The sequence below is a fragment of the Loxodonta africana genome, chromosome 7 (assembly GCF_030014295.1).
Source record: "Loxodonta africana isolate mLoxAfr1 chromosome 7, mLoxAfr1.hap2, whole genome shotgun sequence".
NCBI classification, from domain to species: domain Eukaryota; kingdom Metazoa; phylum Chordata; class Mammalia; order Proboscidea; family Elephantidae; genus Loxodonta; species Loxodonta africana.
Genome location: NC_087348.1, coordinates 56,262,956 through 56,280,230, shown reverse-complemented (window position 1 = coordinate 56,280,230; position 17,275 = coordinate 56,262,956). Strand labels below are relative to the sequence as shown.

Sequence of the window (17,275 nt, the reverse complement as noted above, 5' to 3'; positions counted from 1 at the left end):
ATACACTTACAAGGTCTCCAGGTTATCTAGTCCATGAAAACAGTGTTGACCCAGGCTTTTAATTTTATTGTTATGAAGATGCCTACAGAAAAAAAAGCAGGAAATAACTTTTACACCTCCCAATAGCAACTATTATCATTGTTTTATATGTCTGAAGTGGTATGGCTTAAAGGAATGGTGTAGATAAACATTCCAACACTTAACTACAGAAAACAAATAGCATTGGACAGTTATCTCTTGATATACAGTGCACAGACTAGAATTCATTGAACATAGAACACTGATAAAAAGGAAAATTTCTCTAATGGGAAAATTGTACACACATTGAAGATTATTTTTTATTTACCCATATCAAAATAAAAGTTATGTTTAGCTCTTCATCATATGAAGCAAAACTTTGATGAGCTCTCCTACGGAGGTGGGGAATGATACGGAGGAAGACAGCCAGCTTTCACCAGTGAGGGGTTATAAAAGGGAAGGCATTTCATCAGTTCACGTTGTGAAAGATTCACAACACACAGGATCATATATTCTTTGAACAGAAAAGTTGGTAAAAACATGAACTACCCCTGGAACATATTTTCTGTGAGGATCTCAAAATGATTTAGTTTCTTTTAACATAGAACACATTGTTGGCACACAACAAAAATAGTATAAGTGTTTGCTGAATGATCCAACTTCATTTCATGATTATAAATGATCATTTATCACAGAAAGATTCAAAAGTTAAAATAGGATTATTATTTTTTTTAATTGTCTTATTTTGTATTTTAAAAAGTCAGCATAATTTGATCTTCAAAAACACCAATTCCCCTAAACACTAATGATTCCAGAGGGTAAGCAATGAGATACTTTCATGATAATTCATCACAATAAACCTGTTTTCTCTCCCAAATAAACACAAAAATATGGTATTAATAGGGGTGGATACTTACAGAACCACCAGACTTGAAAGGTTGGTAAAAGCAAAATCAGGGATGCTTGAGATTTTGTTGAGAGCCAAGGTCAATGCCTGCAGAGTTGGCAGATTGCTGAGGGGATGGACAGGCACCTCCGTCAAACTGTTGTCATCTAGCCACAGATGCCGCAACTGAACAAGACCCTCGAAACTGTCCTCGGGAACTGAGGTAATATGGTTGGCATCTAGGCGCCTGACAGAGACACAGAAACAACCACGTTCAGTAACAAGTTCTAGTGGGATGAGTTGATCCCAGTCACATAATTCTCAAAGCTCTGAAAAAAAAAAAAAAAAAGGGAGTTGTAAAAATTACTAGGGCCATGTCATACCTTATTTCTTTACTTTCACTGGAGGTTCTAATAAAATCTAATAACTTTTCCAAGATCAGTGTATGACAAAGTCAGTTCTTTCCTTCACAACAAAGGGATTTACCCAAATCTGAATCCTTCAAGTAACTTTAGTTAGTAAGTAACTTTATAACAGAAAGACATTTTTAAAAAGGAAAAGAACTCTCACAAAGCTCAGGCTTGAATTTTATGTAGCAGAATTATACCTACCAAAAATACAGAATAACTAAAGAAACTAAGCTGAACAAATAAGCTACTTTACTTCCAGTTTTATAACTAATATCTGATATTAAATTTAATCGCACTCTGATTTGGTACCAAAGGATAAGAAAAAATTTAGAAAATATTCACAAAAAAAATTTAAGCAACAAACCATTTCAATAGATTTTCAACTATCCTTATTACCACCAGGCAAGTTAAAAATATAGCTGTAGGGTAATGGCAAAGCAACCTTTCTCCTCCTAGCACTGTGAAGTTTAAGTTTGCCAGAATTAACCGTTACTAGGGAAAGGTCAAATTGTCTATAGGAAAAATCAAACTGATACTCTAATCAATGTTATGACTTTCAAGTTTAATTTTCCCAAAAAATTTTGAATTAAAGACATTTTTTTTACTAATAGGTTAATTCACATTTAAAATTAAGTCACCATCTGAAAATTTGGAAAACTAAGTCCTAAATGTAATTGAGGAGCCCTGGTGGTACAGTGGTTAAGCACTCAGCTGCTAACCAAAGGTGTGGCAGTTCAACCTATCAGCTGCTCTGTGGGAGAACGATGTGGCAGTCTCCTTCTGTAAAGATTTAAAGCCTTGGAAACCCTATGGGGCAGCTCTGCTCTGTCCTGTAGGGTCGCTATGACTCGATGGCAATGGCTTTGGTGTTTTGGTTTTAAGTGTTATTGTTGGCATGATCAGGTGTAATCATTGGAATAATCACTTTTCAACACAGAGACAACCTAGTATTAAGAGAGAAAATCACAACTTTCCTCATAAATCCACTGTTCATATCTCTTTACCAAATAAGTTCATACCTTACAGGCTTGGACTTCTTGCTAAAAATTAGGGAATACAAAGAACTGGTGAAAAGTCAAAATGACAGAATAATTTTTCAGAAATAGAGTTTGGAAGCTTTCAAGAAAGTCTTTCTTTTAGAGTGGTTTTTGTAATTTCAAATCAAGGATTTGAACTGGTTCTTTCTTTCGAGAAAGGAATGGTTCAAAGCCCTGTTTCAAATATTTACTACCTCTGGTCCCCTAGCGTACTTGAAATTTAGTTCCAGACATAATCTTCCCTTTCTATTCCAGGCAAGACTGGGCCCCAGCTCCTAGTTAACTATGAAAAAGTTAAAAGAAAAAAAACCAAACCCATTGCCATCGAGTCAAATCCAACTCATAGCGACCCTATGGGAACAGTAGAACTGCCCCATAGGGTTTCCAAGGAGTGACTGGAGGATGTGAACTCAGACCTTTTGGTTAGCAGCCCAACTTTTAAGCCACTGTGCCACCACGGCTGCCTCAGGAAGCAGAATCTATTTGAGGTTTGCCATAGCTAAACTGGAGCCTAACACCAGGGCTCCAGTTTAGCTAGCTATGGCAAACCTCAAATAGATTCTACTTCCTGAGTCAGATTTTAAAAAACCAGTTGCCCTTGAGTCAATTCTATCTGACTCATGGTGACCCCATATGAGTCAGAGTAGAACTATGCTCCATAGGGTTTTCAATGGCTGATTTTTCAGAAGTAGACTGCCTGGCCTGTCTTCAGAGGAACCTCTGGGTGGACTTGAATTGCCAGCCTTTTGGTTAGCAGCTGAGCACATTAACCATCTGCACCCATGCAGGGACTTCTTGAGGCAGACTGAAACCAAAAATCAAACCCATTGATCCTTGTGGGTGTTTGACTGAGGCTTTCTTTCTGACGTAGTTAAGTGAAAGCGCACTAACAGGGAGAGCTTAGGAAAATGAGCCTTAAAAATCTGCCTGAAAACAAACATTTGTAGAGTTGTTTTTTCCTTGGGCTTTCTAAAGCCCAGCTCTGAGAAGACACAGGAATCCTCTGTACAACAGGCTGTCAAAGCATTAATCACAGAACTGTTTAGGAAATTTGCTTTAGGTAGTAGATAAAAAAAAAAAAAAAAGTAGATAAGAACGTGTTAAATCACACACAAACACACACACACACAGATACAATTCACAACCTCTTGGAGCTTCCATACTTAGGAAGAGAAAGACACTAATACACAGTTAGCTAAATAATTAATGTAATTGAATTATATTCTTAGCAAACTTGATCGTCTTTAATTCATTCAATACATTTTAATTGAGCACCCTGTTAGGCACAAAGAATAAAATGGTGAACATAACCGACATGCCTGCACTCCTGAGGCTGATATTCTTGGGTGGGGGGTGACACAATATGTAATAAATAAAATGATTACAGAGTGCTTGAGAAGTGCTATAAGCAGATAAACAGGAATCAGGATACTGAGGTAAAGATTAACAGGGGTTGAGGGGGAGCATATTGGTTAGGAAAAGCATCTCTGAGACCTGAAGAATGAGCAAACAATGAGAATGGACAAGGAATATTCTAGGCAAAGGAAACAACAAGGGCAGAGACAAGCTGGGTGTGGTCCAGCAACTCCCTGTAGGTCAGAGTGCTTAGAACACAAACCAAAAAACACCAGTTGCCATGGAGTCGATTCCAACTCCTGGTGACTCCATGTGTGTCAGAGTTAAGACAGGGCTACAGCCATAGAGCCATTTTTTCTTAAGCTCAAGATAGCCCCTCACCCTGCCCATGCCCAGCAGTTGTTTCTTTTTCTCCTCAGAACCTTCTTGAAGAGAAACAACCTAAACCAACTAAAACTGGTCCTGCCCCCCATCTTGGCACTCCAGATAACCTTTAGCTCATTAACTGCCTCATGCCTGGTAAATTCTCCACCCCTGGGTAGAGAGCTAACGTGCTAATGAACAAAAATGGCTAACTTCCTCCTGTTTCAGGAATCCAACAAACCCAGGCCTTAGAAAATGCTTACTCATTGCAGGCGCGCACGCCATCTTGTATTTTGTAACTGATCTTGCCCATGTAAACCAGCCTCAACAAGCTGCCTTTGAGCAGTCTTGGAAGGCACTTTTCCCTGACTGTCTCCTTGCTTGGCCCACCAAAAAGTTGTCTTTCATGAGCCCCAACTTGGTCTCTGTCTTTTTGGCCCTGATGGAGTCGCACTGAGCAGAACCTGAGTTCCCAGCAACAAGAGTAGAACTGCATTTCATAGGGTTTTCAATGGCTGATTTTTCAAAAGTAGATTGCCAGGCTTTTCTACTGAGGAGCCTCTGGGCAGACTCAAACATCCAACCTTTTGGGGAGCAGCCAAGGGTTTTAGATTAGGATACAAGAGGAAAGGAAGGGAAGGTACAGGGAGATACAATCAGGGGCCAGATTATGCAGGCCCCCAAAGGCCAGGTAAGGGGTTAGGATTATAATAAGTACAAATAGACAATGTCTTCCAATTACAGGTTTAAAAGTCTAAATTGCTTATTGTGTTATACTGGTGATAACATGCATTTATATTCACCAAAATAATGAGTGGTACTCCTCCCCATACACATAAAATAGCCCACTGAAACTAAATCCTTCCTATAAGTAAAGTTTTTCACTAAGGTGTGGTAAAATACTATCATAAGGAAAGTTGCCAGTGCCTTTTTAACATAAATCCAGTGCTATATATATCATTTACATTCCTCTGGAACTTTATGCACTATATGGCCAAAGAAAAGGAATGGCCTTAATTTATAGCAAGATAATCAGGTGAGTTTTGAGTTAAAATAGTAATGAAACTATTTTCCATGCAAAACAATACCACGATAAACCCATTTCCTTTGTACTAAAAGACTGTCAAAATTTTGAAGTGACACATAAGATTAAAAGGAAGAATTTTGGAAAAATGGAACCCTCAAATAAAAACTTATTTGGAAGAAGGATTTGTGATGACTCAAAGGGTGAATCCTTACACCTCAATTCACACGTCAGTGTTGGTGGCACACCCATAACTGCAGAGTTTACACCTACACTGAGATCGATGCTTCACAGAGAAAAGGTCTTTCTTTTTCTTTTCTCTTAAAAACCCTGAGGGTTTCAACAGGATAACTAGAAAATACCTGTCCCATCTTCTGCACCTCCCTGGAGTTGAAAAGGATTACCCTGCAGTGGAATAAAATATACCCACTTGCTTCTTTAATCAATGTTCACTGGAGGGTGGAGCGAAGGTTAGCGGATGGGTTGAAGGGAAGTTAGAGGAATCTGTTACCGAGGAGAAATATCAGCGTTCAGGGTAATCAATCATCCATGCGGTTAATGGACTTGGATAGCTGGCCGGGACTGCCAAATCATTTCTCCTTCCAGCAAAATGAATTAGGGCTAAATTAATTCAGTCATAGGAGGCAACACACAAAGTGATTTGGTGACAATTAAAAAGAAAGATACCAATTAGTGAACAGTAAACAGAATAAATTAAATACCAAAGTGCTAAGGTGGCTAAGGAAGGGAGACATACTGGGGACAAGAACTGTGGCTTTTTACAATGACCTACTACTCTATTAATATTCATCCTAACCGACAGGCCAAAAAAATACTATAACTGAGTCTTTCTGTAGATGGTAATGGCACGAGATGTTGCACAAAGTGGAGAGGTTCTGTAGGCTTTTTAAGATATTCTGACATTTAAACTCCATACTGCAAAAGATAATTATCACCTTATTTAAATGAACTTTTATGGTTTGGAGCCCTGATGGCACAGTGGCAAAGTGTCTGGCTGCTAACCAAAAGGTTGGCAGTTGAAACCCACCAGCCACTCCTTGGAACCCTATAGGGGCAGTTCTACTCTGTCCTATACAGTCACTATGAGTCAGAATCGACTCGATGGCAAGGGGTATGTTATGGTTAAATGGTTAACAATGTATTAACTGAATTCCCTTACTACTTTCATTTTTAAAATACGCTATTTTCTATTCTCAAAAGCCTATTTTACATCTTACTCAGACTCAAGTATTTACTATTTCTTGCTCTAAATAAAATAATAATTCTGTATGCAGTTATTAACCGATGAGTCTGTTACAAAGACCTATTCTTTTGCAATCAAAGGCCCTCTCTTTTTCTCTCTACTCCTAACTGAAAAACAACATAAATATTATAGTATTATGAACAGATTTTGTCACCATTTTCTACTTTAAAAAGAATAAAGAAATTCTGTTATTGCAGGAAACTTAGGAAAATTAATCTTTGAGATTCTTTAATAGTCAATATAAATGTAATCTAATACAAAGAAAAATGCTACTGGAGCTAATTCTTATATGTTACCTTAATATACTCTGATAATGCTTTAGCCAATTTCATGGCTTTGTGGGATGCTGTATGCTACCTTTTTATTAATATGAACAATTTCCTTTCATATTTTATACACATCACCAAGCGTACATACACATACTACATGAAGCCACTTCTGGTCAATTTCAACCTCTAATGAACTTTGTTCCTTTTAAGCACTACTTCAAAACCACAAGGAAATCTTTCGGGTAATTCAAGTCTGAAGATCAGATTTTCAAACTGACTCAAGTGCTGATAAGACTGTTTTACACCAGGGCAGAATTTCAATTGTATCTAACCTGACCACTGCACCCACTATGCTAACAAACCCATGAACATTTCCTTCTTAAATAAAACAGGCATGGCACACAGCTCTTTGTGTTTCTGATACATATAAAAACATCCCAATGCCTTTAAAAAAAAAAAAAAAAATACTTTGACTCCTGTCTTCCCATGCCCCTCTTCCATTTTGGAAATAATTTAAACTATGCAACTCAATGAATGATGAATACAGTGTGCTTTTTTAAAACACTGTTTTGGAGGAGGGAGAAACCTGTGAGTTCTGTGAAAAATGCCATCTTGAATGATCTATATTACCGGTAAATGTTACGTACAATTTCATATATTTATTGATCACAAATTAGAAGGAAATTATTTGCATGTTATCTTCGCAATTTTTCTGTTTTAAAGTTCAAAATGAGATTTTAACCTTCTCCTTTTAAGCCTTCTATTAGACAAAAAGAGGCTCAAGCATAGCAACAATTGTGAGGACGGCACAGGACTAGGCAGTGTTTCGTTCTGTTGTGCAAAGGGTCCCTATGAGTTGGAATCGACTCAGATGGCACCTAACAACAACAACACTAGACAAAATAATTGAGCACTTTGATTACTAAGTCTTTGGAAATAAAAACAACTCTGCCTATCCTGAAGCAAAATTATTTTTCAAGAAGCAAAATAAAACAAGATCAATTTAAAATGTCTACTGAGTTCAGGTCCAAGGGCTTCTTCCAAGGTGGGAAAGAGTAGAAAGTCAGCTAAATCACATTTCGGTAAAGAAACTCATTCCAATTAATTCATTAAAAGCATCTATTTGGAACCTGCCTAATTAAAAAAAAACTGTGGCTAATTCCATAATTTGGTGTTTTGGGGAAATGAGTTCCTTAGCATATTTCTACTTTAAATTAAACTTCTATTTAAACTAGAAATTCAACAGCCAACACCCAGAAACTTGTATATGATGTTAAATATACTTTTATAGCATATGATATGCTTCACTAGTACATATTTTTACTTTCATATTCACTTCTCATTATCTAATCTAAAATCAAAAGATAATCTATAATTTATAATGTCTAGTAGTGCGATTTTGATGCATCTAAAACTGTTTTTTATATTAGCAAATAGATGAGACAAACAATTCACTCACTTTCACTTAAAGTTTTGTAACACACACATTTTTATTTCCTATAAAATATTACACTTACAGTTATTTCGAAAGGGAGTAAAAAAATGTGACAAATTGTTACACAAATATGCAATGTAGCTAAATGTAATTTTATAATCCTGAACACATATGCATGATAACTGTTACAGTTTCTTTCAGGATTGTTCTCAAAATTTGGGTGTACAGGAGAATTATCAGGGGTAGATTTTTAAACATATGACTTCCTGGACCTTTAAAGAGAAAATATCAGTACTTGTAGGATAAAACCCTAGGAAATGGCATTGTAGTAATCTTCCACTAACACTTCTGTGGCTGGTAGTCAAATTGCCATACTCTGAGAAACTATGCTCTAGTTCCACTGTATTTAGAACATGAATTAAAGCAGGAAAAGATGAAAATTTTTACCCATTATTCTAGTGAAGCTAACATAGTTTCTTGTTTTTAGGAATACATTTTCATTTTGAGATGTTTTCTTCCCCTGGGTGTATGTAGTCTGGCAGCTTACTGAAAGGTTGGAGGTTCCAGTCCATCCAGAGGCGCCTCTGAAGAAAGGCGTAGAAACTTACTTCTGAAAAACCTGCCGCTGAAAATCCTACAGAATGAAATTCTGCTCTGACACACTTGTAGTTGCCATGAGTTAGAATCAACTCGATGGCAACTAGTTGGTAATGGTGGTGCCTTCCCCTAGTTAGGCAAATCAGGTGAACTAGTAATCAAAGAACAATAGAACAGGTCATCATCATTATTATTAACAAAATTCATAGATTCTGCAAATGTTTACTGAGCACTTACCACAGGCTAGGCATTGTCCTGAGTGCTTTTTATGAATTAAAGTGCAAGGTAGGTAATAAACGAATTGCCATGCAGAGAAATTAATACCCAATATCACACAGTTAGTAAGTGGCAGACTTGGAATTTGAAACCAGACAGTCCCGTTTCAGAATTCTAATTAATCTGAAATTACCTTTTTTTTTTTTTTTAGAGCAACATATACAAGTCTAACAAATATGCAAGGGCTGTTTAAAATTCTGGCAAAAGCCAAACTGCAATAATCACATGCTTTAGGTCAGTGCTCCTCAAACTCGTCTTTAAAAGTACCCCTAGAGACAGAGAAAGGGGCCCTAGTGCTGCAATGGTTAAGCACTCGGCTGCTAACAAAAGGTTGGCGGTTTGAACACACCAGTAGATCAGCAGGGGAAATGACCTGGCCATCCACTTCCATAAAGATTAAAAAAAAAAAAGAAAAACAAACCTGTTGCCATCTGACTTACAACAACCCTATGCCAAAAAACCTGCCACTGCTCAGTTGATTCTAACTCATAGCAACCCTGTAGGACAGAGTAGAGCTGCCCCATAGGGTTTCCAAAGAGCAGCTGGTGGATCTGAACTGCTGACTTTTGATTAACACCCGTAGCTCTTAACCACTGGGCCACCAGGGCTCCTAGCAACCCTACGGGACAGGACAGGACAGGACACTGCCCCATAGGGTTTCCAAGGCTGTAATCTTTGCAGAAGCAGAATGCCACATCTTTCTCCTGTGGAGCAGCTGGAGGGTTGGAACCATCAACATTTCAGTTAGCAGCTGAACACTTAACCACTGCACCACTAGGGCTCTCTAGAAAGCCCTATGGTGCAGTTCTACTCTGTCACATGGGGTCATTATGAGTTGACATCAACACGATAGCACCTAACAAGAAAGACAGAAGAACTTGATCTTCTACCCTGCAAGTGGGCAGTTCTGGAGTTTAAGCCATAACACTAGCCCCTGACATGCAATCCAGTTATTAACAAAACTTTGTATATTTAAAATAAAAACTGCTGTTTCTCCAAAATCTTATGTGGCTTTGCATGTCCCTCTGTGGTAGCTCTGCTTCCTGACCCACCCACTAGGTGGGTGGGGAGTATATGCATACCCAAACCTTAGAAGTAATAACCCCTGTTCTCCAGGTTAAACACACACACACACACACACACGAATACATGAAAAAAGGACAAAGTGAAGTGCTATTTGAGAAAACTTTTGAAATTAGTGACTGAACATAGTAAAAGCAAAATTTCAAGCCTCAGACATGCCACATAAAATCAAACTTTTCTTGAAAAAGAAAAACCTGGAAAGGGAGCGGTGAAGGCAATTAAGTTACCCCCAATGTGTACTGAATGCCCACAGATGAGGAAATATATTTGATTTGTTCTAATTGTTACTACCACCTAAAACAGAAGCTTTTGTCATAGTTATGGTATGAGAAACTAGAACTTCTGTCCACATGTAACTCTGCTTCCAAAGAGGTGCTGATCGTCAGCCCATGATGTGTGCCCAGCAGTGAAAACTCAGTTGCTTTCTCTCAGCCTCTGAGACAAGAAAGGAGGTAAACAGAACCTCAACCTCCTCTTTTTCCCTCACCAAAGGACACTTAAAAAACAACCACCTACCATCCTCATTTTTATTCTAGATGAGAGGATAACTCCTCCTTCCCTGGGATTCCAGTTCTTTACAAACAGTCAGAGTGGTCCTCTTTAACTGATTCAAGAATACGGAAAACCAAAAAGTTACTTACAAAGACTGCAAAGAACTCAGTCCTCGAATGGCTTCACTGGGTACTGTTTTCAACTGATTGTTTTGGAGTGTTCTGGAAGGAAATTTTTGGTTAGTGAATAACAAACAATTGTTACCCTTTTCTTAGGAAAATGTAGTGCCATTCTTTCAAAAAAAAAAAAAAAAAAAAACCTTTCAATAGCCAAAAAGAGGAGGGGAGGGGATAGAAAGTGCATAAGTCAACAGAATTGCAAAAAAGCAAGACGCATTTGTTATAAACCCAGAAATGAAACCCAAGCAATTATACCGAGCCATCTCCTAATGGAAGTAACTCACATTTCCAATGGTTTAACTTCTTCTGGGAATTAAGGCACCCCTAGCTAACATTCACTGATCTAGGTACTGTTATACGCATTACTTTCGAGTCTATTCTGACTCATAACATTCACCGATCTAGGTACTGTTATACGCATTACTTTCGAGTCTATTCTGACTCATAACAAACCTATAGGACAGAGGAGAACTGCCCCATAAGGGTTTCCAAGGCTGTAATCTTTACAGAAGCAGACTGCCCCATCTTTCTCCTGTAGAGCAGCTGGTGGGTTCTAACTGCCAACCTTTCGGTTAGCAGCTGAGTGCTTAACCACTGGTATTGTTAAATAGTGTTAATTGGGAGGTATAACAAGTTAATTGTGAGATGTAACAAACAAACCACTGGAATCCCTAATGCCTTTTCAATTTGAATGAAGCAAAGTCCAGAAACATGGACAAGAGGAAAAGCCAATTTTCCTATTCCTCAGTGCATCTGGGGTCAGGGCAGAAACAGAGCTCTAATCATCATATAGTTAGAGCCTGAAGAACAGTACTACAAACAGTCCTTCTAACTTTTGTCTAACTTCATTGCTAGGCACATTAATAAAATGATTGGTTGACATGAATTGTTACAATCGTAGAACAGAAGAGGTAAAGGACAGAGAGGTCGATTGACTTGCTTAGGATCACTCAACAAGGTAATGGTAGAAGTTGGGCTGGCAGCCAGTTCACTGTTTCCCAACCAGCCACACTTGATGCTCCTGACCACAGCCAAGAACTCATTGCCATGGAGTCGATTCTGACTCATAGCGACCCTATAGGACAGAGTAAAACTGCCTCATACAGTTTCCAAGCAGCACGGAATGGATTCAAACTGCTGACTTTTCGTTAGCAGCTACAGTTCTTAACCACTATGCCACCAGGGTTCCGTAGGCTATGTAAATCATGTTGCTGTCATTAGGTGTCCTCGAGTCGGTTCTGACTCATAGTGACCCTATGTACAACAGAGGGAAACACTGCCCAGTCCTTCACTATCCTCACAATCGCTTCTATGTTTGAGCTCACTGTTGTAGACACTATGTCAATGCATCTCGTTGAGGGTCTTCCTCTTTTTCATTGACCCCCCACTTTACCAAGAATGATGTCTCCTCCAGGGGCTGGTCCCTCCTGATAATATGTCCAAAGTAAGTAAGACAAAATCTTGCCATCCTCACTTCTAGGAGCATTCTGACTGTACAGTCGGGCCTCCATATCCGTGGGTTCCACATATGTAGATTCAACCAGCCATGCATCAAAAAAATTCAGGGGAAAAAAAAGCTCCAAAAAGCAAAACTTGAATTTGCTGCACACTGAGCACTATGCTGAATTCTCAGGAACAAAGTGATGTGTAGGCACCCCCTGCTGTAGCCTCCCGCCACATCACAGACCCTCAGTGTCTCTCCAGCGTTCGTTGTTTGAGCACTGTTCACTTTGTGTCTTGTTCATTTGAACTTGTGTGTACCCTTTGTTTCTGTAGAAAATAAAAAAAGGCTCCTAAAAAGCAATTAAGTGATGAAACCAATCCCGCAAAGGCTAAGAAGGAGCGTAAAGTGCTAACTCTGGATGAGAAAATAAAAATCTTAGATCTTTTGAAAATTGGCATGTTGCTGGCTGAAGTGGGCTGTGAGGTCGGTAAGAAAGGATCAAGCATTTGCACAATAAAGCAGAAAGCAGCAGAAATTCGTGAAGCATTAGTGCTGCCCTACAAGGGCAAAAACGATCTCTCTGATTCGTGATAAAATGCTTGCAAAGACTGAGACAGCATTAAGTGTGGGGCTAGAGGACATGTCACAGAAGCATACCCGTTGAAGGCAAAATTATGCATGAAAAAGTGCTTAGCCTCTCTAAGCAGGACTGTGAAGGGATTGAGGAGAGCTACAGGAAGAAGTAAGAGCTGCCTGGCTAGCAAGTTAAAGCGCTACAGCCTCAAGAATGTAAAGATCAAGGGAGAACTGGCATTGCCTGACGCCAGGGCAGCATCAGGGTTCCCAGAGGAGCTCAAGAAACTCATAGAAGAGAAAGGATACCTCCCAGAGCAAGTTTCATTTGTGATTAAACAACTATTTACATATCATTTACATTGTATTACGTATTATAAGTAATCTAGAGATGATTTAAAGTATAGAGGAGGATGTACACAGGTTATACGCAAATAAATGCCATTTTATATAAGGGACCTGAGCATCCGTGAATTTTGGTACCTGAAGGAGGTCCTGCAAGCAATCCCCTGCCGATACCGCGGGACAGCTGTACTTCTTCCAAGACAGATTTGTTTGTTCTTCCGGCCGTCCATGGTATATTCAATATTTTTCGCCAACACCATAATTCAAATGCATCAATTCTTCTTCAGTCTTTCTTATTCACTGTCCAACTTTCACAAGCATATGAAGTGATGGAAAAAACCATGGTTTGGGTCAGGTATGCATCTTTGCTTCTTAATACTTTAAAAAGATCTTTTTCAGCAGATTTGCCCAATGCAATACATCATTTCATTTCCCAACTGCTGCTTCCAAGGGCATTGGTTGTGGATCCAAGTAAAATGAAATCCTTGACAACTTCAATCTTTTCTCTGTTTGTCATGATGTTGCTTGTTGGTCCAGCTGTGAGAATTTTTGTTTCCTTTATGTTGAGGTGTAATCCATACCAAAGGCTGAAGTCTTGGATCTTCATTAGTAAGTACTTCAAGTCCTCTTCACTTTCAGCAAGCAAGGTTGTGTCATCTGCATATCCAGGCTGTTAATGAGTCTTCTCCAACCCTGATGCTGGATTCTTCTTCATATGGTGCAGTTTCTTGGATTATTTGCTCAGCATACAGATTGAATAAGTATGGTGAGAAGGATACAACGCTGTCACACACCTTTCCTGATTTTAAACCACGAAGAATCCCCTTGTTCTGTTCAAATAACTTCCTCTTGGTCTACGTACAGGTTCCATATTAGCAAAATTAAGTGTCTGGAACACAATATTATCCATAATTTGTTATGATCCACACAGTCAAATGCCTTTGTATAGTCAATAAAACACAAAGTTTTATTGTGTTTCAGCCACAATCCACCTGACATCAGCAATGATATCTATCCTTTGTTGCACATCCTTTTCTGCTTGAATTTCTGACAGTTCCCTGTAGACGTAGCGTTGCAATCGTTTTTGAACTATCTTCAGCAACATTTTACTTGCGTGTGATATTAATGATATTGTTTGATACTTTTTGTATTTTGTAGTATCACCTTTATTTGGATCACCTTTTTTTTGGAATAGGCACGCATATGGATCTTGTCCAGTCTACTGGTCAGGTAGCTGCCTTCCAAATTTCTTGGCATAGACGAGTGAGCGCTTCCAGCATTGCATTTGTTTGTGGAAACATCTCAATTGGTATTCTGCCAATTCCTAGAGCCTTCGGTGCAGCTTGGTAAAAATCACACGTACCTCAATCCCCTTTAATTTTAAAATGATTTTAATATTTAGAGTTCCTGACTTTTTCCCTTTAGGGTCAGCTAATTCTAAGTTGTTATAACTATAGTAAATAGAAACAAAACCCTTCCAGTTAGCTTAAGTATGGTTTTGATTCAATGCGTTAGACATACAAAAAGCCTAACTCTCAACTGTAATGCACGGGAGGTCAGAATGTCTGTTATTTAGGGTTTTAACTTTTGTTATCTAGACGCAAGGTTGCTGAAATCAACCTCTAGCCTCCCACACTACCCATTGGCCACTCCTTAAATCTTTTAATCCTGAACTAAAAGAGACTGTGCTTAACCTAGCTCTAAGCATGTTGACTATGCAGAAAGAAAATACACAGCCAGCTGTGAAACTCTAAAATTGCATTACTTACAGAACTTTGAGTTCTTTCAACCCAGACAAGGCTTTTGGGTGGATAAAAGAAAGGTCGTTGCCGGCCAATCGTCTAGAAAAAAAGGCAGCGAGAGAAAAAAATAATAATTCAGACTTTTATAATTCAGAACTCATAAGAACCTAATCTGTGATTAAAGCTCTATGTTAAACATTTCTCAAGTCTATCTGACATTAAACATCGACTTAAATCTTTACTAAAATGATCCCAGGAGTTTTACAAAGGGAGAAATTTCTCTAGATTTTTCTTTTTTTTTTTTTTTCCACTCCCAATACAATCACTTAAACAGGCAGATTTTTTATTCTGGTGAGGTCAAGCAAGCCAAAACACATTAAACCAAATTAAGTTTGCTATTCATGGTCACTCTCGGCAGCTTGTGGTGGTTTCCAAGGGCCTCATAAATGCAGACTACTGGTCAGCAGGCAGGAGTGTTTATACAGATCCCAGTAAACCAGCCTGTTAAAGGACAGTTGCCTTCTGGAGGCAGACAGCATGTTATCTCTGCATAACCAAGGGCAGCGTATTCCGTGTAAATGGGAGGCAAAAAGTGAAAGTCATTGTAAGCATAACTTTCTAAAACAAAGGTTTGTACATTTTTTAAAAATAAAAGTTGTCCCAAAGAAATTTTAAACTGACAAATTTAGATGGGAGTAAAAGGAGAGGAAGGTGGTGGAAACTGGTAATGTGCTCGACAGATAACCGAAAGGTTGGAGGTTCCAGGCCATCCAGAGGTGCCCTGAAAGGAAGGCCTGGTGATCTACTTCCAAAAAAATCAGCCATTGAAAACTCTATGGAGTACAGTTCTACTCTGACACACATGGATCACCATAAGTCAGAAATGATTCAACAGCAACTTTTTGTTTTTTTTCTTTTTTAAGGGTAAAAATTCTTCGGATCCTTCTGCAAGAAATCTGAGCACAACAATTCATTCTGAGCTTCACTTTTCCTCCCATTTTCCTGTGCACACAGGAGTGGGAGGAAAAGTTGAACAGAGGGCACTAGGTAGAAGCAGCAGGAAATAGGACAATTCATATAACTTGTAAACAGGTGAACTGAAGGAATGTTGTCAGATACTTAAAAAGGATAACTGTGTGTCCCTGTGATTAAACACAGGACTCGCCTGGTTTCCTGGTCTGTCGCTGAACTCGAAAGCAGCTGGATTCTGTATCTACAGATTTTTTTTTAAACACTCTTTTCTCCTACTGTCTCGGGGCTGCATAGTTATCAAGTCATATTATTTCCTTCTTTAAGAGGTTTATTTCCACCTGTCCTTTCTATTCAGCCTGTCAACACTCTGAGTCTTATCCATTAATTCATTCATTCTCTAAAAAGTTTTATTCATTCACGGAACAAAATGAGTGCCTATCAAGTGCCCAGTCCCTTGCTATGTGGTGCAAAGTTAACACCTGTGGCTACTAATCAAAAGGTAGGAAGTTAGAGTCCACCCAGAGGCACCTCGGAAGAAAGGTTTGGTGATCTACTTCTGAAAACTCAGCCATTGAAAATCCTGCAGAGCTTAGTTCTACTCTGACACATGGGGTCTCCATGAGTTGAAGGTAACTCAATGGGAACTAGAAAAACCAAGTGCCAGGCATTGCACTAGATACTCAGGAGCCTTGGAGCACACTGACACAGCTTGCTCTTCATCTCCTTCCAATCTGTTCCACCTACTCACTCTGATTTTAGGAGCACAGGAAACTTGAAGTCACTGAGGTCTGAAAGTACTTTTAGAGGCACTGTTTTCTCTTGAAGTTTTGACCCAGTTAAAATGCAAATACTCCTGGGAAGGATAATACCTGATCCTTACCTAGCATTAACATAGAAGCCTGAATGAGTAGGACTCCTGTGTACAGAAGGTGTGTGTAGGGAAGAAGGGGAGGAGGACAAGGTGGGTGGAGTGGAATAACCAGAGGTCATAGAAACCAAAGGGGTGAGTTTGTAAAATTATTTCCTCAATACCAAGGATAACAACACTGGATTCTCAGGCAATACCACAATTTAATACAGGGTTTATGACCCTAAATTAAATTCTTCCTAAAAACTCCTCTTAGCATGCACTTTGTTTCTCCGCACCGTAGCACCTAAACTTTATACTGCGTGACTTTGGAGGCTTCCCATAAACTGGGCTCATAGTATCTCACTTTGTGCCATCTGCCTCAGACTTCACCATATGTAAAACAAGGAATTGAAGATGCTGGTTTTATGGTCTCTTCAGTGTCTCCATTTTAAAATATCTCTCCAAAGCAAATCCTCTTGATTCTAGACTACTCAGCTTCACAATCACATCTTTTAAATGCCTCACCTAGCAGCCTCATTTTCACACCTTAAAAACTCTGCTCCAATGTTCCCTTCAAAACTTCAGTTCTTATTAACATGCTCCATGTCTGAACTCTTAGAGCTCACAACTACACTTTATCACAGGCTACCTTCTACACGT

General features: G+C 38.9%; 1 protein-coding gene across 1 annotated transcript in view; it reads right to left on the bottom strand.

Annotated features, from left to right (window-relative positions):
* The window catches only part of LGR4 (leucine rich repeat containing G protein-coupled receptor 4), a 124,028-nt gene that overhangs the window by 19,800 nt on the left and 86,953 nt on the right, over nt 1-17,275 (bottom strand). The window contains exons 3-6 of the mRNA XM_064288342.1: nt 14,821-14,892; nt 10,660-10,731; nt 936-1,151; nt 11-82 (exon numbers count right to left, since the gene is read on the bottom strand). Coding sequence (XP_064144412.1) covers nt 11-82; nt 936-1,151; nt 10,660-10,731; nt 14,821-14,892 — 432 coding nt within the window. The remainder of the gene's footprint in view (nt 1-10; nt 83-935; nt 1,152-10,659; nt 10,732-14,820; nt 14,893-17,275) is intronic.